Source organism: Misgurnus anguillicaudatus, chromosome 5 (genome assembly GCF_027580225.2).
Source record: "Misgurnus anguillicaudatus chromosome 5, ASM2758022v2, whole genome shotgun sequence".
Classification (NCBI taxonomy): domain Eukaryota; kingdom Metazoa; phylum Chordata; class Actinopteri; order Cypriniformes; family Cobitidae; genus Misgurnus; species Misgurnus anguillicaudatus.
Window position 1 is genome coordinate 22,682,861 of NC_073341.2, and position 27,857 is coordinate 22,710,717.

General features: G+C 38.6%; 1 protein-coding gene across 1 annotated transcript; it reads right to left on the bottom strand.

Moving 5' to 3' along the window:
- Positions 1-51: 51 nt before the first annotated feature.
- pgm5 (phosphoglucomutase 5) lies at positions 52-27,781 on the bottom strand. The gene is made up of 11 exons (XM_073867753.1): positions 27,031-27,781; positions 24,789-24,948; positions 24,406-24,552; positions 24,201-24,326; positions 21,599-21,789; positions 21,230-21,384; positions 11,751-11,866; positions 9,999-10,134; positions 7,863-8,046; positions 2,902-3,039; positions 52-1,366 (listed from the first exon to the last, which is right to left on the bottom strand). Exons 1-11 carry the CDS (start codon positions 27,289-27,291, stop codon positions 1,277-1,279), a joined length of 1,704 nt encoding a protein of 567 aa, XP_073723854.1. The 5' UTR covers positions 27,292-27,781; the 3' UTR covers positions 52-1,276.
- Between the last annotated feature and the right edge of the window lie 76 nt (positions 27,782-27,857).

Genomic DNA, 27,857 nt, shown 5'->3' on the forward strand with positions numbered 1-27,857 from the left:
ACAGTATTATATAACAGATATATAGGCCAATGACTGTGTATGACAACAAAGTCAGGACACACAAAAGATGAAGTTTATTATATAAGATTTAGGACACAAAATTAATTACAGTTAAGGCCATGGTTATTTATTTATTTCCATATAGGCTATTGTTTTATCAAAGAGTTTTTCATTTCATTCTTTTTTACTTTAAAATCCCAAATTTTCACTGGGCGATTGTTCCGATCAGACACTTGCCTTTTTGCATCAGCAGTTAAATAAAAATATATGAAGATAAATTAAATACCTATGTCTCAGCTTTAGAATATGTATTTTTGCATGTTAAAATAATTACAATAAAAATACTTCAAACTCATAATGGAATGCAAGTAATTGAAAAAAATGTATATGTATTACAATGATACAATGTTTCTGTTTCAAAATAAAAAATGTATCCTAAATGTTATTTAAGGGAACTTAATATCAGAAGGCAGGTTTAACGTGGCTTTTATTGTGCTGGACTAGTAGTTTTCACATATTCAAGCATGAAAGTATGTTTCATTACAATACATGGCAGATAGGACATTTTCATTTTATTAATTTCATACTTGGAATCAATTCATGGTTTGTCAGTTCAATTGGAGAACATTTAAATAATTCACATTTCACATCCACAAAGTGGTAAGTTTGCAATTCGAAACCAGCTTTAACCGATTTAAATCTAGGATTTCAAAACTGTGGGAAAAATTTTCTCCATCCTGAACATCACAGGAAAAGTAAATAGTGAACAACATTGCTCCCTCATTTCATTCATTAATACATTTCAGATGCATTGTAAACAAAAGCACACAATTAAATTCACAATGTTTTGGATTTACAGCCCAGCTAATTCAAATCAGTATATTGAAATCACAAGTGATCCGCATGTGTTCTGTTACTAACCTCACTGTCATACAGATCCAGAACACAGTAAAGAGCCTTTAGCGTAAGCATAGAGATAACGCTTTTGCCCTCCTTTGGATTTTTTAGTGGTTTACATGAGTGTAAATATGTGCAAAGGAAGTGAAAACCTTACAGGGGCCCTTGTATGGACAAATAAAAAAAATACATAAAACAAATAGGATGGAACATGGTAAAAGAGCAGCGAAACTAAAAGCTGGCACATTCTTTGTGGTGTTGAAAGAAAGAAAAGGCACATACAAAAAAATTTGGATCAGGAAAGTGAAGATTAAATCTTAAAAGAAGGTTGTCTCACGGCCCCTCTAATTGGCCCCTGATGTACAGTGCTGAATTGGTCTCAGGTGATGACATTAGGACCTCTGCGTCCAGTGCGTTCATGGATGTTCGAGAGCTTTAGAGCAATGGCAATAAGCGGGCCCAGCACAACCTAAATTGATTAGTAATATAATTAGTAATCATTAGTAATAGTAAAGTAATCAAATGATATAATTGTAATTGTTGCTATTTCTGATATATTTCTGCTATTAGTCAAACGGGTTGACACGTATGGTCAGGTTGCGATGTTGGCGTTTTTTCGTGATCTTGTAAATAGTATGCAATATAGACCCGTTTGCCACTGAACCTGCATTAACGACGACAGTGGGGTTACAGGCCTTAGTCAAAAGGGTCAACAGGTTTCATTTTCTCTTAAAAATCGGAAGGTGACCCTTAGTTACCATATATACCGTCGCAGTGGGCCCCCAATTTGCAAAATCCTCAACTGTGGATAATATAATTATGCTGCAATAGTTAGTCTGTCTGAAACTAAGCTGATTCAACCACATCACTGTGTGACACTTGCATTACATGTGAACGGCCCCTACGCTAATATGATTTTGTTTTTCTCTCCCTGTCTCGTCCCTGGGTCCCATTGACCCTGAGGACAATGGGACAAACAGACCCAGTTCCGGTAGATGTGAAAGTCGGCACACCTCTGATCTACTGGTCGTCCTTCAATGTGATGCCCAGCTGATGCCTGACCAACGACCACCGGCAGGACCCGCTTAATATCCGCTTAATCTCTGCTTAATCTCTGCTTAAGCTCCTTATCCGTTAATATGTGTGTATATACATGTATATCTCCCAAGGGTTTTTCCCTCCTAGGACTTTTATTTTTATTTCCTCGGCTAAACAATCCGGGGTTTTTGTTTTTTTTCTCCTAGGGGTTTTTTTACCCCGGGGAGGTAGCCTGCTTGGGCTTAACTTAGCTTCTTCTTCTCGACGTAACATTAGTAATATGCTCGCTCATAATGTCGCGTCATAGCCGCAGCAAATTTGACTGCTTATGCTATTGTGTATTATGTTATGCTATCTGTCGTTTTTCTGTGCTTTTACTGCTTTTATTAATGTAAAGCTGCTTTGAAAAAATTGAGTATTGTGAAAAGCGCTATATAAATAAAATTTAATTGAATTGAATTTAATTGATATAATAGCAACAATAAAGCTGCATAAAGTATTTAGCAGTTCCTTATTATTAAACATAACTATGTATGTGCTATCTCATGAATATAGATCTAGTGCTGGGCAAAGATTAATCGCGATTAATCGCATACAAAATAAAAGTGATTATTGATATAATATATGAGTGTGTGCTGTGTCTAATTATTATGTATAAATATATACACACATTCATGTATGTATTTAAGAAACATTTACATGTTTATATATATTTATTTATATTTTTATATAATCTATATTAAATATAAATTTAAAAAATGATATATAAATAAAACAATTCTGAAATGAATATATGAATGTGTGTGTGGTTAAATATACATAATAATTAGACACAGTACATGCACATATACTGTGCAAAAAATCACTTTTATTTTGTATGCGATTAATCGCGATTAATCTTTGCCCAGCACTAGATTTCTTCCTATATCTCCTTTGTTCTGACAAAGAATTTCAAGAAGTATTTACCTGAGTCTCTCTGTTGTGTCTCTCTGGATCTCTCTCGTAGCTCTCAGCATAGATGCGGATGGTGGCTCCGCCTCCAGCTCCCGATCCACTGAGTCTGAAGATGACTCGAGACGAGTCTGTGAATATGATCCTTAGGCCCTGCAGGGTAAGAGCAGTAACAATATTTACAATGTATTTCATCAGTCCATTTAATCTTTAAAACCAAGGACTTTAATAGGATTGAATGCACTGTAGTTGCTTTTGATGAAAGTGTCTGCCAAATGCATAACTGTGAATTGATGCCCCAGATTTGCTTGGCATTTTGGTTTATTCCTCGGCCTGGTGTGCCACTGTAATGCATAGGGAAAAATAAGCCCTTAATATGTTTGCTGTCTCAGTTTTTTTCTGTCTCTGTGTACAACGACCTTTACAACTTTTTGAAACGTGATCTGGAGAGAAACATGGCTCCGCTAAGATTTTGCACACAGGAACATTTGTATCCATATTAATCTCCAACAGATGTCATAACTCAATTCCAAAAAGTGTTCAGTGTGTTAAGTAATCGAGGGAGAATAATTCAGGGAGGCAGACAGGGTTTGGCCGGGTAGCTTGGTCTGGTTAGTTCCCTCTGATAGTGTACGTCATCTGAATGCCTCTTTCTCTAGTGATGTTCATTTCAACGTTGCCTCTAAATACCTCTTTTGCAAACAAATTATACATTGTCAGAAAAAATGGTACATAAAAGCTTTTTTGTCGCTGGGGTGGTACCCTCAAAGGTTTATTTTTGTACCTTTATGGGTAAACAACACATTGAAATGTTGTACCTTTTAAAGTATGCCCTAAAGACCAATTGTGTACCTTCAGGAATAATTCAGGGCATGATTTTTGAAAAACACTTTGGAAAAGGGAGTCGGGCCGAGTACCAAAACACACTTGTAGCCGATCAGCAGTAAAGGTCAGCAGTCTACTAACCGACATTGTTGCATGGGTTGCGTATGTGTGGGGTCTATCAAAAGAAGGTCCAGATTCTTTTGGGGTAGGGGCCTACCGCCTTAAAGGATTAGTCCATTCTCTTAAAAGAAAAATCCAGACAATCCACTCACCACCATGTCATCCAAAATGTTGATGTCTTTTTTTGTTCAGTCCAGAAGAAATTATGTTTTTTGAGGAAAACATTGCAGGATTTTTCTAATTTTAATGGACTTTAATAGAGCCCAACATTTAATACTTAACTTAACACTTAACAGTTTTTTTCAACGGAGCTTCAAAGGACCACAAGCGATCCCAAACGAGGCACAAGGGTCCCATCCAGCGAAACGACCGTCACCCTCGACAAGAAAAACAAAAAACACGCACTTTCAAACCACAACTTTTCATCTAGGTCCGGTCCAGCGCGACCTAACGCAAATGCGTAGTGCCGTAGGGAGGTCACGTGTTACATATATAAAACGCACATTTGCGGACCATTGTAAACAATAAACTGACACAAAGACATTAATTAGTATCAGTTGACATACAACAGCGTAGGAACGGTCCTCTTTCAAGACACTTGTAAGCACTGGGGCGGAGTTTCGCGTTTGTCCTCTGTGACCTCTTGACGTCATGACGTATTGCGTGAGGTCACGCTGGTGCATCACGACCAGATCTCAACGAGAAGCTGTGCTTTAAAAGTGTATATTTGTTATTTTTATTGTCAAAAATGACAATCGTTTCGCTAGATAAGACCCTTATGCCTGGTTTGGGATTGTTTATAGTCCTTTGAAACTCCGTTGAAAAAAACTGTTAAGTGTTGAGTTAAGTATTAAGTGTTGGGCTCCACTAAAGTCCATTAAAATCAGAAAAATTCCGCAATGTTCTCCTCAAAAAACACAATTCCTTCTCGACCCAACAAAGAAAGACAACAACATTCTGGATGACATGGTGGTGAGCAAACCATCCGGATCCTTCCCCCAAGAAAATGGACTAATCCTTTAACTAGGTCGTTCAAAAACAAACAAAAAATTTGCTGCAAAAAAGGCTGTCAAGTGCATCTTGGAGAATAGGACCGATGCTCTTCACACCGCGAGCGGGTTCGCGCGCCACACGGCCGAAATGAGAAAGACGTGGTCTGGACCGTCACCGTCTGGAGGGTAACTAGGCAGTTGATAAAACATCTCTGAGAATAGCCCAGACACGCTTCACACCGCGAGCGTGCACGCGCGCCACACCACCGAAATGAGATAAAGACGTGGTCCGTCATGTCTGGAGGATAGCCAGTTGATAAAACACGTGTCCTTGAGAACTGTAAGTGGACTTATGTTTTGGGTTTATTTAAGCCTGTTATTGTATTCGTCTATAGTTCTTGCAAATTTAAAGTAAGTTAGCTGGTGATTTTGTTGTTTGAGCAACCTGCTAGCTAGGTTGCACGTGCCTGTTGCTTCGATATAATTGTTGAGCGCTCTGCTCACATTATTTACATGCTACAGTAGTTACAATCCTTTAAGATAATGTAATTAATAAATTGGGAAATAATCAGTTTTTACAATCTTCACGCTATCTATCATCGTTCACCAGACGTTCTACAACATCTGCTTTAGTTTGTGTTTATTAACCCTTTAGTTTCACTTCATCATGCAGCTATTCCCGTTAGAGGTAAAAACATTGAATTCATTAATAATCTAGTATGTGTTCATTTTCTGTCATAGTTTCTTCAAATTTAAGTTTTATTTGAGTGTTTTAAATAAAAATATTTTAATTTTCATCATAACGCGTACGCCCCGCCCCTTTGATTGCAACGCCCCTGGCAACCCTACCACCTTAACTAACAAATTTTCTGCAGGAAACCCTGGCATGTTTGTTTAGGTGATTTCAGATATCAACATTGGCTTTCAGAGATCATGCACCCACCCCCATTTAAATTTTAGGGGTACAAAACACTTAACTGTACCTTTAAAGGTACACAATAGGCCATTAAGGTACAGTAATGTTAGCCTGGCCCCGCCCTCCTACGTGCTTCCACTTAATTTTAATTTCGCTTCAGTACAACGTCTGGGACTGCGGTGTAGAGTTTCGTTTTCTCCAGCAAAAATCTGCAGGTCCAATCAGCGAACAGAGGGGGGTTGCTAAAAACGATGACGTTGAGGTCGTGCGTCAGTTTGAGTTGTAGTTCAGTAATGGCAGCGGAGAAAGACGTGAGAAAAGCTATTTGTTCCGTTGTTGCAAAACTGCCGAATATACAGAAGTTAAAGCCAGAGCAAGAACAATGTTTGCTAAGTTTTGTTGGTCTGATCATTCGGACTTGTTGTTTCCGGCCAGTTTCGGCGCATGATATACGTCACGACCACACGTTAGCGATTGACTATGGCAGATCCTGAGTGACTCTGGGCAGATCCAATAGTTTTAAACTTCAGCAGAGGGACCCTCCTTAACGGAAATAACGCTTTGCAATGGAGCGTGGCCAGACTCTCTGTACAAATGAAATGAATGTACGAGAGTCTGGTTGGACCAGGCTACAGTAATGTACCCAAAAAGGTACAACATTATATTATGTTTAGTATACATTGTAAAGGTAAAAAACAGAACCTTAGGGTACCCCCCGATTGACAGAAAAGGTACAGTTTGGTACCTTAATATTTACTGACAAGGTACAATGACATACACTCAGGGGGCCAGTCAGATTTAAGCTGGACCCCATCCCCTCTGGTCCCACCCCTGGATCCACCCCTGCAAGGGAGCAAACAAAAGTGGCTTAAAGTTTCCTTCTGGATTATTCTGCTATTACAGTCTCAACCCCTCTGACCACCACAGACTATGTGTGCATGCGTGTGTCATCATCTCCGACAGCTGAGTGTCTCTCCATTGGCCCTGACAAACATGCGGAAAGGTGGACCAGGACAGCTGACACTATACAACGCTGTGTGAAATGCCTGTTGTAATAATACACACTCAGCTGTGGAGACGCTGGCCGCATGACTGAAGTGACTGTGCCGCCGTGGTCAGCGGGTGAAGGCTCAGAGTCTGACCGTAAGGATGGGCCGTGACCTCGTGTCGCCAGTCAATGTGTCACGTCACATTAAAAGATGAGGCGAGATGAGAATCGTTGAGTCTGTGACAGTGAAGACCATTAAAGACATACTGAGACATAAAGGAGAGGAGAAGTAAACGAGGCGTTAAAAATGCAGAGGTTTAGGGGTTTAATCTTTGGCCACTAAAGTGCTTTGCATCCTGGTACAGCAAATCCAGGCTTATCTACTGCAACATTCTTCTCCTTCAGCTCTCATTACTATCAACCAAATGCACATCTCCTTTTGCTTTAGCACGTCCTCCAAAGAAGGAGAGAGAGAGAGATGTAAGTTTGAACAGATCCAGAAATTTGTATATTGTTTATTTCAACCATGTCATACAGTATATACTGTACACACATAAGCTGCTTAGTGTGAATGTTGATGCCCAAACATGGAATCCCCACTCGATTCCGTATCCACCGGGTGGTCCGTATGTGCAACAGGGAGCGTGCCATGCTGAATCGCTTATAATTGCTGAGTATAAACCCTTAATGCTGAACAAACCCCCCTGGCAGCTCTTGAAACGAAGAACTAAACTGCAAAATCTCAACCATTTCCATATTATCTCAGATAAATAATGCACGGTGTGAGACCAATGCGAACATTTGTTTTCAAAATCGCAACCATTTACAATGGTTCAGTTAAAAATAATTGTGGACACATGTAGGAAACATTCAAATTCTGTTGTTTGGTCAGTTCTAATCATGATTGTGTATGCAGTTTGTATGTCATCGGCACCATTTCACAATAGAAGATATTTTCAAGCCTGTTGAGTATTTATAGTACGCACATAAAGTTTCTTAAGAGGTGAATGACTATCTCTCATGTTCATATTCCCTTTATAAAAGCGTCCAGAGCAGGTGGGGCAAAGGGGAGGCCCTGTTGGGGACCGGTGCTGAATGTAGCCAATGCAAAACCAAGGCTAGCTTTAAATCAAACCTGTTTCCTGGACACACTCCCGTCCACGGGGTCGATGTACTCAAAGTTGTCAGCCTTTTCCACGCTGTAGACGTTATTGCCTACTGCAAACTTCTGACTGGTAAAGGTTTTATCAGTGATAACAGCCTCCAAATCTCTCATGAGGCAGTACGCTACCCTGCCGTCCACCCCATCATAGTCGAATCTGTGAGGTACAAACAAACACAAGTACATGAAAATAAAAAAAGAGTGCAGAAATAACCCCATACTAGCTAATAAATAAAAAAAATCCTTATTTCTGGAGAGCTCCTGGGATTTTCAAAGTCACAGGAAGTAAACAAGTAAAGTTAAATATGGAAAATGTGGAAAACATGTATGGGAAAAACTAAACAATCCAGGAACATTAAAGGGTTTCAGCCTACACTCAGTGTTGGGGGTAACGCATTACAACTAATGTGCATTACTTAATAATATTACTTTTCTGAAGTAACAAGTAAAGTGTAACGCATTACTTTTTAAATGCACACATTAATATTTAAAATACTTTTTTAGTAATGCAAGTAACTTTTTTTGTTTAATTAATTCGATTTAAAAAAAAATTATGTATTGAGTCAGAAACTGAGATGGCAGGCCAGAGCTCGACATTTTTGTGATGAAATATGAAATATAACTTTTCAGTAATAAAGCACACCTGCAAGGCCTGAAAGAGATCAAGCCTCAGCCAAGAAAAAGTAACGCAAAAGTAACTAAAAAGTAACTAAAAAGTAATGTAAGCATTACTTTCCATGAAAAGTAACTAAGTAACGCAATTAGTTACTTTTTTGTGAGTAACTTAATATTACTTTTAAAAGTAACTTTCCCCAACACTGCCTACACTTAATGGAGAAAAGTTTTATAAAGGTTAAACATATAACCAATGCTAAGAACAAATGGGTCCTGAATCGAACAAAAACTTTGATTATTTGAAGAGTTTGGTTCCAAAACGCGATAAACGGCATTTTAAAAGAAAATGTGTTACCTCCAAAATCAGTATTGTATAAAGTCAGTATTAAAAAGTAAATTCTTAATTTTATGCAAAATCCGATATCCGGCGTGTTATTCTGTGGTCTTTTCTCCCTTTTTTCCCAAAACACGATAAACGCCAGTCCTCCTTCAGTCCTCCAGAATTCAATAAATCTGCTCAACAAATCACAGCGAACCATTCCACGCACAACAATGGTGGCGCGAATAGACACAAAATCCTAGTTTTCCTCATCTACTTTGTACTTTGTGATCAAAGAAAAAACAAAATAATACTTTTGATGGCATTGATAAACCTGTGGCGGGGAAGAAACGTAAGCCACTCGGGCGAAGGAAAAATGACGGCTGTTGCATGTTCTCCACGACACCATCAAGCTTCTGTCATGCTAACACATTGACCCCAGGGAATGAAAAACTTTTCATTATTTTACTTGAAGTCAACAAAAATTGAGCAGGACCAAAACATTTTACAGCTGATCGCTGTCAAAAAAGTTCAGAGACAACGTCCAATGGATGACAGCAGCAATGGCAGTGTTGTATATGACAAAGTAATTGTTTTGATTAATGTCATTAATGTTTATGTTTATTTTTTTTAATCAGTGTATACCACTAGTCAACTAATTGAATATAAAATGGCAAAGATGAATGCACATTTATATATTGATTTAATAGATTTATAGCATTTTGGGAAAAAAACTTGTCATGGATTTATTGCATTTTGCGGAAAAAAGAATCAGTTTTTATAATAAATCTTTGAAAATTAAATTATGGATTTGAATTTTTAATGTTATTATAACAAAGTTGCTATGTGAAAGTTTGTAACAGAAAATAGTGGGTTTCATCTTGTCACTTTATTGGTATAGAGATCACATTTTTACCCAAATTAGTCAAAATGGATTTATTGCGTTTTGGAACCAAACTCTTCATTTGCAAAAGGCATAAATAAACCCCACACTTAACCCTTAAAGGAATAGTTCACCCCCAAAAAAAAAAGATCATCATTTTCTCATGCTCATGTTGTAACTATCCCTTTAACTTGGGCTAAAGCAGATCGCACTAAATGAGAATTTGTACGAATTAACCAAAATATTGTCTTTGAAGCATCTGCTATATGTCCGGTTTAAAGTGCGAGCTTACCTGCAGAAGTAGTTGCGGCCCAATTTGGCCCAATGATCCCTCACTATCTCCTCCACCCCTTGTTTACGCACAGCCATGATGGATAACCACACCAGAACCGACCACAGGCCATCTTTATCCCGAATATGGTCTGAACCTAAAAGAACGACAAATCAAGACAGATACAGAGAATCAAAACTTGTAACGAAAATATTAAACACGCTACACACAAGCTCTTTAAGCCTTATGTCCCAGATGATCTCTCTTTGAAGCCGAGATGGATCAGGAGATGATAATGAGAAAATTACAGCCCATCCTCCGGGTTAAGTATCCATCTGCTTGATAACATCTATGCGTGACATCTCTTTGACTTTGTTCTTTGATCCGGTTCATATCATGTAATCAGGTGTCAGTAGAGATGGAGAAGCCGGTCTGACAACTGTACTATGTGTGTGAGCTATATGCTACAATAATGAAACACTCTCAGGTCAAGTTCATATCAAAGCAAAGACCGATCCCTAAGCCAGCACTATAATGCTACCCAATTAGTCCTGACCGCTCAAATCAATAAAAAAGGACGAGGTTTTCTTCGAAAAGAAGCTGTGTTCGCACTGAACACAAATCCGATTTGGTTTTTAAAACCAAACTTTAAGACTAAGGTCCATGTGGTTATTATGAGTAATGAAATCTGATTTGTTTAATCAGACGGTGTAGTTAATATCTGGTTAATCTACATTGGTTGCTATGGTAACGGTGTAAGCATCAGCGTTGACATAAGATAGAAAATTTTACATTTTGTACTTGATTATGTCTATCATGGCCTTTTACTGCGGTTCTCAACACTTAACTTAATAGATAACATATGCATCTCTACTAGGCTATAGCATTGTATGTGATTATCAGTAGCCATGAACATGTGAACAGGAAAAAATCCTACACACAGGGGACTTATGATAACCCTTTAATCCTGTTGCAGAGCAAAAACATGGTGAATAATGACTAGGGTGCTCATTTGACACCTATAAACAATGCAATGCGTGTCCCTCAAGGTCTTTGTGACCATGTAAAACCCCACAAGCTTTACAGATCGCCTCTGCCGCCAAGAGAGCCAAGCGTCTGTCTGCCCAGCAACACGATTCAGCGCCAGTTAAATCATTCCACAATCAGCTGCCAACCAAAACACAACCATTCAATAACAGAGAGGGCCTCTCCTTTACGTAAGGGTGTATCTTCAGCTATGGGGCACTTTTGGCACAGTGAGCTATTAGAAACAAGCCACCATACTTTTCACATTTGTTTTTGTCAGACAAAATCTCTCATGTACTGTACATTACAACTCAACTGACAGAAATAAAGTAAAAAAGATTAATGATAGCTGCGCTATTTTCTATACTGACTAAAGTTATTGAATAGATTTATATACCGTACTCCCCCCACTGTCGTACTATTTTGCATCTAGGCAACAAACAAATTTAGGAAATCACTCATAAGTTAGAGTTCAAACATTTTCAATTTAAGTTTAATGGATAACAAATGTAAATGACATTTTTGCATGCAGTGTGACCACAAAAAGCTTGTTGTTAGTTTATTCAAAGTCATTCTGTTTTATTGCCATGCAGAGTCAAGAAAATGTGTTATCCAGGCCCAACGCTGTGCAATACTGGGTTAAATTCAATAGTTTAAACATATCTGCATAAACACACGATCACGCTCGAAAAACAGAATAAGGCTTTAATATCCTCGTGAAAAAAAATGCTATTTGATGGCACCCACCTGCTCCAAAGCTCTCTTCGCCACAGAAGGAACACCTCCCAGAGTCCATCAAGTTGCCAAAAAACCTCCAGCCTGTGGGAGTTTCATACAGAGCTACCTTCATAGCCTTAGCAACCCTGCAACAAACAGGAAGCGTGAGCACTCTCCAGTGCGAATCCACCGAGAGTTTATCTGGACAAGATTAAATCTGAAAGAAACTCCTGCTGTGTGTCATAGGCTATCAGTATCAATCCTTTTCAAAGTGGGTCTCAAACTAGTTTCTTAGCCGATAGTCAGTAGGTAAAATAATTCAAACTGACCTCAGTCAGAATAACGCATTTATAAATAATATTATTGACTCGAATAACATGATGTTATATGTGAGGACAGGAAGGAAGACGACAACAGCGGAGATGCAGATGAATAATGATTTTCTCTAAAGGTTAAATCATCAACTATAAATAACAGATTTAGTGATATGTGCCATTCAATTCTACATGTCTGCATTTTTAGCCCAAGCAACATACAGTACATTCAAGGTACATTGTATCAGTACAGTATGTCTACCTTTGCAATACAAATGTAATGCTCATACCAACTGAGCAACAGAAACTCATTTCTCTACACAATTCTCGACATACTTTTGATAGTACGCTCGGTCCTTTGGTCTAATACATTAATCAAACTACGTATTTTGCCTGTTTAACCCAGTACCTTTAAAAGGCAAAAAGCAGAACCATGCTGACAGCTTGGCTGACATTTGTTTTGAGATTCAGCCATGTGTCTGGAGGAGCAAAGTATACTTTACTCTTCTGCATGTACACAGCTGCTAAACTTCCCGAGCTGTCACTAATTTAAAAAAGTGAATGCAATGAATTCAAGTAAAACTTAAAATACTGTTGTATTACATTATAGATCACCCAAAAAATATATAATAATTCACTCATCCACATGTCATCCCAAAATGCTGGATTGTTGGGTGGAATATAAACATTATCTTGGTTAGTTTAACCCAAAGGCTGGGTTTGTCCTTTTTGGAGCCAACACTGGAGTTTTGGGCTAAGACAAAGTATTTTTTTTAAAATCCATCATTTTATATACAAACTGTAATAGGTTGCAAATGAATAGCGCACATTAAAGGATTAGTCCATTTTCTTAAAAGAAAAATCCAGATAATTTACTCACCACCATGTCATCCAAAATGTTGATGTCTTTCTTTGTTCAGTCGAGAAGAAATTATGTTTTTTGAGGAAAACATTGCAGAATTTTTCTAATTTTAATGGACTTTAATAGAGCCCAACATTTAATACTTAACTCAAAACTTAACAGTTTTTTTCAACGGAGTTTCAAAGGACTATAAACAATCCCAAACGAGGCATAAGGGTCTTATCTAGCAAAACGATTGTCATTTTTGACAATAAAAATAACAAATATACACTTTTAAAGCATAACTTCTCGTCATGTAGATCAGCTGACCCCACTACGTCACCGCAATACGTCATGACGTCAAGAGGTCACAGAGGACTAACGCGAAACTCCGCCCCAGTGTTTACAAGCGTCTTGAAAGAGGACCGTTCCTACATTGTTGTATGTCAACTGATACTAATTAATGTCTTTGTGTCAGATTATTGTTTACAATGGTCCGCAAATGTGCGTTTTATATATGTAACACGTGACCTCCCTACGTCACTACGCATTTACGTTAGGTCGCACTGGACCGGACCTTGACGAAAAGTTGTGGTTTAAAAGTATTTTTTTTTTTTTTCTTGTCAAGAATGACGGTCGTTTCGCTAGATAGGACCCTTATGCCTCGTTTGGGATTGTTTATAGTCCTTTGAAAAACTGTTAAGTGTTGAGTTAAGTATTAAATGATGGGCTCTATTAAAGTCCATTAAAATTAGAAAGATCCTGCAATGTTTTCCTCAAGAAGCATGGTTTCTTCTGGACTGAGCAGGGAAGGACATCGGCATTTTGGATGACATGGTGGTGAGTAAATTGTCTGGATTTTTCTTTTAAGAAAATGGAATATTCCTTTAATCACAAAAGTAATCCAAACTTCAATCAATTTATAAATGTCCTCTAAAGCAAAGCAATGGGTGTTTGTAAGAAAATTCTTCATATTTTTACAGTGACATTGACATGTTTTTGTCAAGTATGGAACGCATACTCAAAATGTAACTTTTGCATTTAACCCATCCCAGTGAGTAGTGAACAAACGCACTGCAAATCGTGAACACACACACACACACACACACACACACACACACACACACACACACACACACACACACCTGGAGCGGCTATCTCTACAGCACCCGGGGAGCAATTGGGGTTAAGGTGCCTTGCTCAAGGGCACCTCTGTCGTAACCTGCCGACCGTCAGACTCAAACCAGCAACTCTTGGGTGCAAACACGACTCTCTATCTTATAGGCTACGACAGCTTATTTATATACATGCGTGCCGCACAAGCCCTGAAAAGTGAAGCCAAAACGTCTCGATCGCCCCCTAGTGACCCCGCCTCCCCATGTTATTCAATGGAACTTGAGACCAAATAAACAATTTAATTACACTTCAATTATCTTTTTCCAAAGATGGTTTCTGTCATTTACTGTATTTTTTATCACGCTGTTGTAAATTCAAGTGTTTGTTTTTAAAATAAGTTTGTTTTTAGTTAGCTTTTTAATGCTATTAAAATGGCGGTGTCACTTCATGATTGACAGCGGTGATACTGTATGCGCATTCTGCGAGAGCGAGGGCAAGGCATTGATTTCGCGGCTTTACTTCCCGAAATCGCTACAGCGCAGACTCAAGACCCAAGATGTCAGTGCCATATCGGGACCAAGCGTGCCACACAAGCCCTGAAAAGTGAAGCCAAAACGTCTCGATCGCCCCCCAGTGACTGGTCCCAGTATAGGTCATAAAGTCCGCCTCCCCATGTTATTCAATGGGACTTGAGACCAACTAAAAAAATTAATTACACTTCAATTATCTTTTTTCCGAAGCTGGTTTCTGTCATTTATTGTAGTTTTTGTCACGCGGATGTACATTCAAATGTTTGTTTTTAAAATAGGTTTGTGTTTAGGTAGTTATTTAATGATATAAAAACGGTGGTGTCACGTCATGATTGACAGCTGTGATATCGTGTGATATGCGCATTCTACGAGAGCGAGGGCGGGGTTTTGACTTCGCGCCTTCCCTTCCTGCTCACTACTGCGCATGACTGGTTCTGAAATCGCTATTGCGCAGACTCAAGACCCAAGATGTCAGCGCCATATTGGGACACTGACGGCTTCACTTTTCACAAATGGAAGAGAGCGAACAGGCGTCGTCCACCTTTTTTACAGTCTATGATCGGGACACTGACGGCTTCACTTTTCACCAATGGAAGAGAGCGAACGTGCGTCGTCCATCTTTTTTAACAGTCTATGATAATGTACATCAATAATGTCAAATCTCTTTAGTCTTGGCATATCTTAGTTTTCATTTGATATTTAGTTACGAGACACTTCCAATCGACATGTCACCAAATTTCAATTTAGAAAACTTTGTTTTCAACTGAAAATAAACAGTCATACACATCTGGGATGGTATGATGGCGGGAACATTATTAATTAACTAATTTGAAGCCAACATGGAAGTGACTTAAACTGCTAATCATCGACTAACCGCTCGTGAGACTTCAAATAGGAAGTCAATTCCTTAGACCCCACATGTTAAAATGTCCAACTTTACGGCAGAAATGTTTACAGCCTGGTACAAAAAGTGTTATGGGATACATAGCTAATTTTGGCCTATATGATACAACACATTAGTTTATAATATATTACGCCTTAAAGTTCTGCATAATTAGGGGCGTGGCCACTTGAGTGACAGGTGAACTGCTGCTGCTGTCACCACTGGCGACCTAGTCGGGCGTGGGTTTAGCAACCAGGCACCTGAGCTCCACCCACATCCAGCCTCTGCCATTTTTCAGTTATCCATGAGTGACGCGCTGCAAAGGCAGGCTTCACCCACTATTGGCTTTAAAAAAGCGCTTCACAAACCTATGGGTGAAGTTACGGACACTACGTCCATATATATTTGGGTTTATAAAAGATAATAGGTGTTAAGCACTGCATTACTACACAAAATGCTGGGTTATATTTGAAGAGTTTGGTTCCAAAACGCAATAATTCCATTTTGACTAATTTTGGTAAAAGCCATCAACATCTAATAATTTACGCGAGAGGCACTCGGGAGACAAAAAAACGCGGTTGTTTGTTCTCCGGACAGCATCAAGCTCCTCTCATGCTAATACATTGACCCTTATGAAAAACTTTAATGCGAAGCCAACAAAAATCGAGCAGGACCAAAATATTTAGCTGATCGCTGTTGAAAAAGTTTAGCGACGACATCCCAAGTATAACCGCAGCAATGACTAACGTTATATGTAAGTGTAAGTGTTTTGACTAATGCCATTAATGTTTAATCAGTCTATATCACTAGTCAACTAAATGAATATAACATGGCAAAGATGAATGCATATTTATATATTGATTCAATAGATTTATAGCATTTAAAAAAAAACTTTATTATTGGATTTATTGCATTTTGTGGAAAAAATGATCAGTTTTTATAATAAATCAAATGATGGAGTTGAATTTTTTATGTTTTTATAACCTAAAGATGCTATTTGAAAGTTTCTAACAGAAATCTTGTCACTTTCTTGGTTTTCTGTGACTTTCCTGTCACAGAAAACCACCACAGGTTTATCAATGCCATCAAAGTATTATTTTGTTTTTGTTTGTTTGTTTGTTGATCACGACGTACAAGATGAGGAAAACTAGGATTCCGTGTATTCAACGCACCGGCATTATTTACAATGCGTGGAATATGGTGCGACGTAATTTGTTGAGCGGATTTATTGCATTCTGCAGAAAAGGAGGAGTGGCGTTTATTGCGTTTTGGGGAAAAAGAGAGAAAAGATGACAGAATAACATGGCGGATATTTTATTTTTCGTAAAATTAAGAATTTAATTTTAAATACTAACCAGATACAATACTGATTTTGGCGGCAACTCATTTTTTTTAAAAATTGCGTTTATTGCGTTTTGGAACCAAACTCCTCATTTTCAACCCAGCGCTGGGTCAAAAAGGGACAAACCCAACCCAGTGGGCTGTTTTAACCCATTGTTGAGTCAAAATACATTTTCTGAGTTAATTTAACCTGACAGCTGAGTTTGTCCCCATTTGACCCAATGCTGGGCTGAAAATAGCCCAGCGTGTATAGAGTGAATGTGGCTATTTGTTCGAAGTTGAGAGTCAAAGTGAAGAAAGAGCCACTGTGGGCAGCGTGCTGTACTATTACAGAGCAAAGTTACGAGGTAATTCAGTTTCAAATACCAGCTTGAGGTCAATCCCAGTTTTGTTCCCATCTCTCCTCCCCTGACACTTCCTGACTCTACTCCTCTATCCTGTCTAATAAAGCCCAAAAATGCTCTGATAACAGACAAACATGCGAAAAACAAGTAGAGAAGAGCGATTAAAAGCCGCCTCCTCTGTTTGTTGCTCTTGGGTGCTTGGCTATATACATAACTATTTTCAGACTGCAATTTGGCATTATGGGTAATGAGTTGCCGAGATCCCATCAGATGAAGAGACAAAAAAGAGCGAACCCAAGTAAATGAAAGGGCTGGGATGCAGCTGTTTACTCATGGGTGGAATTACTAAATATGGGAAAACAAGTGTTACTCACTCCAGGGACGCAGAATAAAATAAAATCTTGGCACACGGACAGCAAACTGGAATCTTTGACCCCCTTGACTTGTTTTTGATGATTTATTCTCATATTAGCGGCCAACACAAGCAACACCACGCCTAACCCAGCAAGTAAAATATTCTGTGTTTGCACTACATGCGTTCAAATATTATTGTGGGATTGCATTTAACCGAACAATTCTTTATGTTTTGAACATAACAAAGGAAACATTTGGAAAATAACACGCCTTGATGGATTTTAAAGCTAGGAGCAGCTGTTCCCAACCACAACCTGGCATTGAAACCCAATTATCAGTTGGCAGCCATGTTTGCTCGAGTTGACAGACAGTTTCAGTTTTCATTCAAAGTCCTTAAATCAAACACTTGTATACTGAAACATTTTTTACGCACGCTTTTAAAAACCAGCAGAGCTTGAAATTGCTCAATCGCAACATAAACAAGCACACAAAGTTTAAGGTTTGACTACCTTGTATCACATGCAGACGACGCAGGTTGAACAAAACCATTCAACAAAACATGTGGAAAGTAAAAAGTACAAGTTTTTTAAATTAAACAAGCCATTTGATTTATCTGTTTATGCATATTTCACCTCAAACATATGTAATTTGAGATGGTTTTAAAATATGTTTACAGCAAGCCCACAAGGGATACCTCATAGGTTACAGATTGTGACTGCACGGTTAATATGATTTGTGTTGATAGCACACATTTCAACAGTTCATCTTCAGTGCATGGTCACGTTGGCACACACTCCTATTCCCTTCCCATGTGAAGAGAGCAAGGCAGATGTTTCCTCTCAGTCTCCATCTTTACTTCCCTTACACAGAGCTCAGTGTACACACGCCAGGCCAACAGCGCACGCGCGATTCGTCAGATTTGTCTCCAGTTCTTTGGCACTCCACAAATGCACGCTTTTGAGAGATTCATCATGTAAACAGTCATGGACTAGAGCTCGCTTGACTCCTAAAAAGGTTTACAGCAGCTAAGATGCCTCGCCCCAAAAACTCAAATCTCCTGAGACGTTCACATTGCAGATAAACAATTCAGTTTACACACGCTTGTGCTGTTCCAGACCGCTGTTCTTTCCCATACAATAAAAGTGATTATGTAACGTCACTGACATGACAAAAAAGGCCATATAAAAGGATGTAAAAAGCAGTTTTGTGACATTGCGGTTTTATAGGGCAGATTTATGTGGGGAATAAGTCTTCCCTTCTGTTGCAGATCTCAAATCAGAAGTGCTGGTTTGATGTTGTGATGTTTGGTCACAGGTCAATGGTGTTGTGTGCATTTATGCAACGTGGAGGGGGAGATTTTCAACGACTCGCATATGCGTTTGTATTGCATAGCTTAAAGTGACACTCCACTTTTTTTGAAAATATGCTCATTTTCCAGCTCCCCTAGAGTTAAACATTTGATTTTTATCGTTTTGGATTCCATTCAGCCGATCTCCGGGTCTGGCGGTACCACTTTTAGCATAGCTTAGCATAATCCATTGAATCTGATTAGACCATTAGCATCGCACTCAAAAATAACAATAATGATATTACGCAGTGCCCGAAAATAGTCCCCTGCTATTGAAAGTTACCAAGGGGACTATTTTCAGGCGCTGCGTAATATCATTGCACCTCCTGCAGCCGTGTTACGGCAGCAAAGTCCTTTATTATTACGCCAAAATGAGAGAATAGTCCCTAGCCATATCTGCCTAGAAAATCACAACTTTTAATTTTTTAGTACATGATGTAACTACAGAAGAGTCAGGTTTTAACTAAGAAAAATATCAAAACTCCTTGGTTATTCCTGAGCGTGATGCCAATGGTCCAATCAGACCCAATGGACCATGCCAGGCTATGCTAAAAGTGGTACCGCCAGACCCGGAGATCAGCCGAATGGATTCCAAAACGGCAAGAATCAAATGTTCAACTCCTGGGGAGCTGGAAAATGAGCATATTTCCAAAAAAGTGGAGTGTCCCTTAAAGAAGACTAATATATCTATCTAAAAAAAGGTACCGAAGCTGTCACTGGGACAGTACACATATTGCACCTAAAGTGTGCATATTATTAGTACCTCAAACATAGTGGTACCCCAAAGGTACATATCTCTATATGGTGCAGCACTATTGCGTAGAAGACTTAGATGTGTAGCGTGACCATCAGTGGCGTAGCAAGTGAGTCCCGGGCCCATATGCAAAAAAAATTACAGGCCCCCTTAAGCCAAAGACCCCCCACCAACCTTGCCTGTTGGCACTGTTAACTGTGGCGCGCAGGTCTATTAACAACATATACTTTTATAAGGTAGTCACATATTTTTACTTTACTTTTTTACTTTAAATGGTAGATTTAAATAAAGAAAAACAAAATGTTTTGGGTAGTTTTTGACTTGTGACTAACTTCTCCGCCTTCTCTTTTCTCTTTGAGGCCCTACTTTTATGTTTTTTATTTGTCCATCCTTAATGTTCATGTAGATAGCCGCTATTGTAACCTCTCAAACTGTGTTTTCTTTTATTTTATGGCGCTGTGATGCATCATGTAAAAAAATGATGGCGTAGTAGTCTACGGCAGCCGTAAAGTGCAAAAAAATGTATAAACGCAAACAAGAAATTAGACATTACGGAGAAATAAGAAATCACTACACATGATATGCATACAAAAATATATTTATTGCTGCCACAAATAAAAATTACATTGAAAAAAATGTTTTAATTAAAAGCTGGGGCAGGCCCCCTATTGGCCCGGGCCCATTTGCACGTGCATACCCTGCATGCCCAGACGCTACGCCACTGGTGACCATACATGCCATTCTTCCCGGATGCGTCCTGGCCAGGATTTCGGTGTGTCTTCCGGAAGTCGTATTTGTTAACCGCATACGCCATTCAGTTAAAAACATAAGACATACAATCGTAGTTTCATTCTTACCTTAAAATGTACCATTTCTGTAATACTAATAATAATCCTCTATGACGTATGAGGTTGACGAATGCGGCTTCCGGAGGACGCACCCGAGGTCCTGGCCAGGGCGCGTCCGGGAAAAATGGCACGTATGGTCACCCTACAGATGTATACGTTATAAGGACCTCTTTTATGATGCTTTCTTGAGTTGCTTGGACATTTTGTCACATTAGGAAAAATTAAAGGGGTTGAGATGACAAGGGAAGGGTAAATTTTCATTTTTGGGAGAACTAAACTTATAATGATTTTAGAATATGTTGATTTTAGAAAGTATTTTTGAAAGCCAGTTCTCTTTCCATCATGATTATTATTTTTTATAATCAAAGTATTTAAACAACTAAAAAAGTACACTTTACTTTTAACAAACACCATCTAATTGTCTGAAAGCATAAGTTATCTCTCACAGTACAAGATCATGTCTCACATCAAGCTGGTCGTAACCATGATGCGCCCTGAAAGTTATTTTTAGTGGGGTGAATGCTCTCTGCATTAGTACAGGGTTGAGGTAACACTGTTATTCTTAGGGAGTGAGTCTCTGCACTCCACCCATTGCTAATGCTTTCACCGCTCCGTATCTTGAACTGGAGAGATTGAGAAACTCACATTGTTGAAAAGGACAGAGGGAGAATCTCTTCCCTGATCATCTTATCAAATATTTTAAGAGCTGCCTGGCTGTTCTTTAAACATATCTGAATCGGAGAAAGCTATTCCATCACATGGGAGCAAGAGACAAGTCCTATCAAAAACAGCCACTCCTTTTTCTGCTAGTGTTTTAAGCAGCATGAGTGTGGTACCTGTCAATGGCCGTGCTGGTTGGCATGCTGCGAGCGAAGCCTCGTACCCCTCTCTGATTGAAGTAAGGGATGCAAGAGAGGTTTGCAGCCATCACTGCCAGTGAATCTGATGGGCTCACGAAGAATCCATTCTGACCCATAACCATATAGCGGTCCTGATCACACAAACACAGTGAATATTATTTTTGATGAATATGACAGACATGATTCTGTATACGATAAAGCAATGTTCTACAGTTAACTGATTTGGTATTCTTTTAGTAAATATTTATGTTCTTGTGCTACATATACAGTATATTCTAAACAATAAATAACTATTGAGGCTTTTTTGTAATTATAAATGATTATTAGATGATAAGAGTTAAGCACCCCATCTGCATCGAAAGCGGCACCAAAGCCAAATTCGCCCCCCTTCATGGATTCCACCAGTGATCCGGCAAAAGCAGGATTTGGGTTAGGATGTTGGCCTCCAAAGTCCTCCAGAGGGACACAGTTAACAGCAGAGTTAGCAGGGGCTCCAAGCTCATCACATAGGATTTTTCGAACATAAGGTCCCATGACTGAAACAGAAGATATGAAGAAGATATCTACATATCCTACTTTATAATCAGAGTGTTTATTTACAGTGCAAATAGCATCCAGTTTGCCATCTTGTTGGCAAACTCTATTTACACTATCTCCACCCACCAAGGTATGGTCACACTACTTAAGTTTAAAAATGACGTGCGGAAATCAACAGCTTCAATATCGCGGGCTTTAGACTGTATGGCTCATAGAACTGACTTGTGACGTGATGTCCCTTGGTCGAATCCGCCTTTTGCCGACCTCGCTCTTCTCCCTTATTCTGTCACATATCATATATCATAGCAGTTTGTTATTTTCAGAATTTACTAATACATTTATAAAATCAAGCATCATAACTTAACATTGAAGAGGAAAAAACATAAGTTGCACTGGACTATACGTCACGTTTATTTAGAAAATGATTTCACAAAATACAGGTCGAAGAACAGACGTTTCAACTAAACAATGGCACACAGAACAGCAGGTTAAATAGGTGTCAGTACATGTTAACGTAATATTACCATTTATTCACCAAACACAATAGCATATCAAACACACCTGGGAGTCTGAATAGGCTAAATTAACACGATAAGCCAAAACCCGATAATTTACTCACCCCCATGTCATCTAATACGTTGATGTCTTTCTTTGTTCAGTCGAGAAGAAATTATGTTTTTTGAGGAAAACATTCCAGGATTTTTCTCAATTTAAGAGACTTTTTTGAACATCAACAGTTTACAGTTTTAACGCAGTTTAAAATTGCAGTTTCAATGCAGCTTAAAAGCCTTTAAACGTCTTTTTTAGCAAAGCGATTGTCATTTTCGGCAAATTAAAAATATGCAGTTTTAAGCCACACTTTCTCGTCTTGCACTAGCCGTGTGAAGCACCAGCACGATCTTGCGTAATACGTAAGCATGTCACGAATGACATATGCAAAACTATCACCCCTGTGTTTACAAGTGTGGGGAAAGAGGACCTTTCTGACGTTGTTACACACACAATACGTAAGATATACAATACGTAAGGTCACGCTGGCGAGTCACGTGGCTAGTGCAAGAAGAGAAGTTGTGGTTAAAAAGTGCATTTCTTTTTCTTGCTGAAAATGAAAATCGTTTTTGCTAGATCAGACCCTTATGCCTCGTTTGGGATCGTTTGAGTCCTTTGAAGCTGCAATTTTAAACTGCATTTAAACTGTAAACTGTTGGGGGTCAATAAAGAAAAATCTATTAAATTATCTCTTAAATTAAGAAAAATCCTGGAATGTTTTCCTAAAAAAAAAAAAAATTCTTCTCGACTGAACAAAGAAAGACATCAACATTTTGGATGACATTGGGGTGAGCAAATTATATGGATTTTTTTTTAAGAAAGTGGAGTATTCCTTTAAAAAACATAAATAAGAATTAATACTTGTTGATAAACTATATTGTTCATGTTAGTTAATGCATGTACTAATCTTTACTAATATATTTTAAAGTGTTACCAATAATTTTAATAAATGTAAACTTTTACACATTATTGCATCCCGTTAATCTACAAAAAAGTGCAAATAGTATCTGCCAGTATAGATAGCACTTAATTACTATTTACACTTATTGCAAATGTCCACTAATCACTAAAATATTTTGATATTGTCACTTAGTGTACAGAATATGTAATATGTAACAGAATAAGAAAATATGCTATTTTTAAATAGCATCTATCGCTATTTACACTTAAAACGGGAGTAGGCTATAGTCAAATGTTTTATGTGTACATGAACTTACGCGCACAGTCGAACACACAACCTTGCAAAGCATAGTTTTTTTGACTTGTATGTGTACACAGAAATTTGACGCATGCACATTGCAACAAAATGCAATGCATCTCGGCGCACGTGCTCCCTATGCATACAAAGTATACACGGTTGCAAAAATCTATGCGGATCCTCACGTATGCGTAAAAGCAGAACTATACTTCTAGCTTTAGTGTTAATAGTATCTAAAAGTTAACGTCAGTGTAAATAGCCGCTGCCTTAAAGGCGGAGTGAACAATGTTTGAAAAACGCTTTGGAAAAGGAGACGGGCTGACTACCAAAACACACTTATAGCCAATCAGCAGTAAGGAGCATGTCTACTAACCGACATCCTTGCCGGGTTGCGTATGTGTGGGGCGGGTCTTTTAAAAGAAGGTCCAGATTCTATTGGGGTAGGGGCGTGTTTGTTTAGGTGATTTCAAATATCAACATTGGCTTTCAAACATTGTGCACTCCGCCTTTAAATAATTGTGGAACCTAAATGTTCCTGGAACTCAAATGGTACAGCAGCAGTGCAAAGGTCACGGGTCCCAGGGATTATACTGATCAAAATGCACTGTCATTTTGGATTTTAAGCGTCTAAAAGAAAAGAATTGTAAATGTAAAGAGGTTTACCTCCATTCATAGCATCTATTCGAATTTTCAGCTGTTCTGGGCCTGTCAGCAAGCTTTTGATGGCTCCAAAATCAAAAATCCCACGCAGCATGTTTAGATAGATCTCAACAGAATCCACAATCTCAACTGGAAAACAGCGTTAGAACATATTTATTCCTACTAAATACATAGATTGTAAATAAGACATTTGCAAAAAAAGTAGCACCTCTGAATGGCTTAAACTTGTTCTCCAAATCAAAGTCATGACGGCCAAGGCGGGACAGGTCGATGTGGAGGTCAGGGCAGATGGCATATTCCTCTAGCGTGCGACTTACCTGGTGGATCCTTTCCATCACAGTGTCAGGAGACGGTCCTGAAAACAGAGGAAGCATTCAGCAATTTGAACAAAACCCACACATGGCTCCATCTAATAACCAAGTTGTTAGTAACAGGATAAAATGACAAGTGTTAGGCTGACTTTGCTGGCATGGTGATTCTCTTTAAGGCTGATGTGACAGACTGCATATTCCAAGCACTGTGTCATCATTATCAACCTGTAACAGATTGCAGAGTGTGCATGCCGAGTGCCGTGTACAACAACATTCTCACCTCCATTAGCAACACTGAATTTGATTCCAAAGTCTCCTCCTGGGCCTCCTGGACTGTGGCTTGCTGTGAGGACAATCCCACCTATGGCTTTTATCTTTCTAATGATGCAGGAGACAGCTGGGGTGGACAGGATCCCATTGTGTCCAATGACCAGACGTCCTATCTGAAATAGATGGATCTGTGAATCCTTTGATTTTAAATTACTTTTATGCATTTTTACAAGACACTTTTATCTAAAGTGACTTTCAGTGTGTTTAAGTTACACATTGTTTTATTAGTATGCATGTTGAACTTTGCATTGCTGATGCAGCATCAACTTAGTTGTGTCCAAAAATCTGGATGAATGTCTGCTTGTTTGGCATAATATTCAATTATACTCCCTATAGTTGCCATTATTTGTAGTTGTGAAGCTGTAGATGTGTATCTATTTTAAATTACCTAAGGATAAATAAATAAAAAATTCGGAAAGATTCTTCTGATCTAGAATAAACTCTCTTCGTTTCCAGACCTTGACTTGTCACGTTAGGGTTATCATAACATTGTTGCATCTGAGGTGGGTTTAAACTTGCAGCCTTCAGAGGCGCCAAACAGGGCTACTGCTGCATACCAGATTGACAACTACATCAGTCTAGTAGTTTGTTGCTTTGGGAATGACTCAGGAGCAAAAAAGAAACAGACATCACTTTGCCTGCAGGAGGCATAAATAACAGCTTGGCATTTAATGCAGGCCGGACATACAACCCTATTAAATAAGGTTTGTACTACTGACATATTCTTGTTATTTCCATGTTTCTACTCTTACAACAGCAGCCTGGACTCATCTCAACAACTTTGTGACTCATTAAGCTTTACAAGATCAGCCACTTTCTATTAATAGTGAGTTATTTGGCATCTCTCACTCAAGCGTTTATAATGATGACCAAGTGTACTATCCCTATAGGCCTTTGTCATCATTACTCTTATGTTAGGCTAATATGATAATTAAATACCTTATTAAATCGATGCATTGCATTGCAGTCCCATTGTTTTTACTTGCATGTCTCGGTTAAGTCTCAGCGAGTGCAAACTGTATTCCCTAGCAAACTTTCAGCACATTATCCATATAAGGCGTTGCTGCTGTGGAAATCAGTCTCTGTATATTATGCCTCTTCATTTGTATCAAGAATTACATTGATACACTGTAAAAAATACTTTGCTGCCTTAAATTTTTTTGTTGAATCAACTCGGATTTACAAGTCATTACAACGTACTATTATTTATCTTGTTATTTAAGAGTTGTTATAACTACAGGTGAGTTGTTATAACTTATAAAATGAAGTTGACTTTTCTCAACTATATTTTATAAGTTGTGACAACTCATCTCTGTTTACATGACTTGTAAATCTGTAGTATTTTTACAGTGTATGAACGTGAGCAAAAAAGACACTTTGGAAGTATAAAAAATGTTAAGTTTAATCAACTAGGATTTACAAGTCATCTTGAAAGTGAAGAGTTGCTGTAAGTTATTAAATCAAGTTAAATTTGCTTTAGTTTTGTATATGTTTAATGTATAAGTTACAGCGACTCATCAGTAGTCAATACAATGCAACACAAGAAAACACTTGTAAACCCAAGTTGATTAAACTTAGAAATTTAAGTTCAAAAAGACTTTTACAGTGAAATGAGTTAAAACATAAGAAAACAAATTAAAGCATGATAAAATAAATATCCTATAAAATGCATAATGTCTTGGAGCCATGCTATGGGTTTACCCACATTTTTAATGTAAACCTGGAGAGGTCAAAACAAGGAAAGAGGAAACCACGTAGGAAGAAGATGGAGGGGATGCTTTCTCTTTATGCATTAACTTAAATTGAAACAAAATTTGCAGCTCAGCCTCCTATACATTTGCTGCCCGATATAACAATATAGATCTAAACTTTTATTTCATCTTCCACCAGCATCATATAGTACTTAAAAAATATTAAACTATGAATTTACATACTAATAAACGAGTCTGACTTAACATCACCAAGCATACAAATGATGATCTGTAACTAATATTTAAATAAATGCATTTCAGATGTGTGTATTTTAAGAACACTCGTAATAAAATTGAATAGATAAAGGGGGGTTAAAGTAGATCAAAGTATCTATTATGTTTATTGAATGCTTCTAGAATATTTTAAATAAGTGGTCTGCCAGCCAGGACATGCATGGGATTTATGTTTCACTGTTACGAAAATACATTATAACACCATCTTATCCCGTTGGCAGCTGCCATTTGTACGATGACTTCTGTGGCAGTTCGGCTGAAGTATCTGCCATCGCTGCCCACCACCATAGTGCATCCCTGACGGTCCCTTAGGTCGATAGAGGACAGGACACTTTGGATGTAGTTTTGAAGATAATTCTTCTTACTTTCAAATACAGCTGTCTTCTTTCTCAGCCCGTTTGTTCCTGGTCTCTGGTCATCGAAAGGGCTAGTTTGAATAGTCAAAATGGGTATTGGATTAGTCTCCATGATCTTCTGAAACGCTCCGGGACGCGTCTGAGGATTATCTTCTTATTCTTTAAAAAATGTCCACGCACTAGCAAAGAATGAGGTGCGATGCAAAGTGTCTTAAATATCCTCAAAGCAACGGGACACTGGGTTCTCAAAATTGCGAAACAGAGGGGTGCGCCACAGCGCAGTGCGCTTTAGTAAAAGAGTGGATTATTGAGACGCGTCCTGTGACGCTTCTGTGGAAAACGAGCGCGCGACAGCTGACTTCTCATCGCACCAGGTCGAAGAGTGGTATACAGACGGGAGAAACACAGAAGAGATTAATGTAAAAGTCAAAATAGTCCAAGATATGGCGTAACGCTCACCCTCATCTCTTTCCTTTGTGGTCACACGCACATTTAGCTTGAATAGCCTAAGGCATGGAGGATACAAAACTAAATAATCACCTAACGCTCTGGCCAAAAATAACCTATGATGTGGGGGAATGAGAACTGCCGCTGCGCTACTGCGTAATGAGACCCCTGTACTGGCCATGGTGGCGCACTGTAGCGCAAAGATCAGTGATTCTCACCTGCGTCGCACAC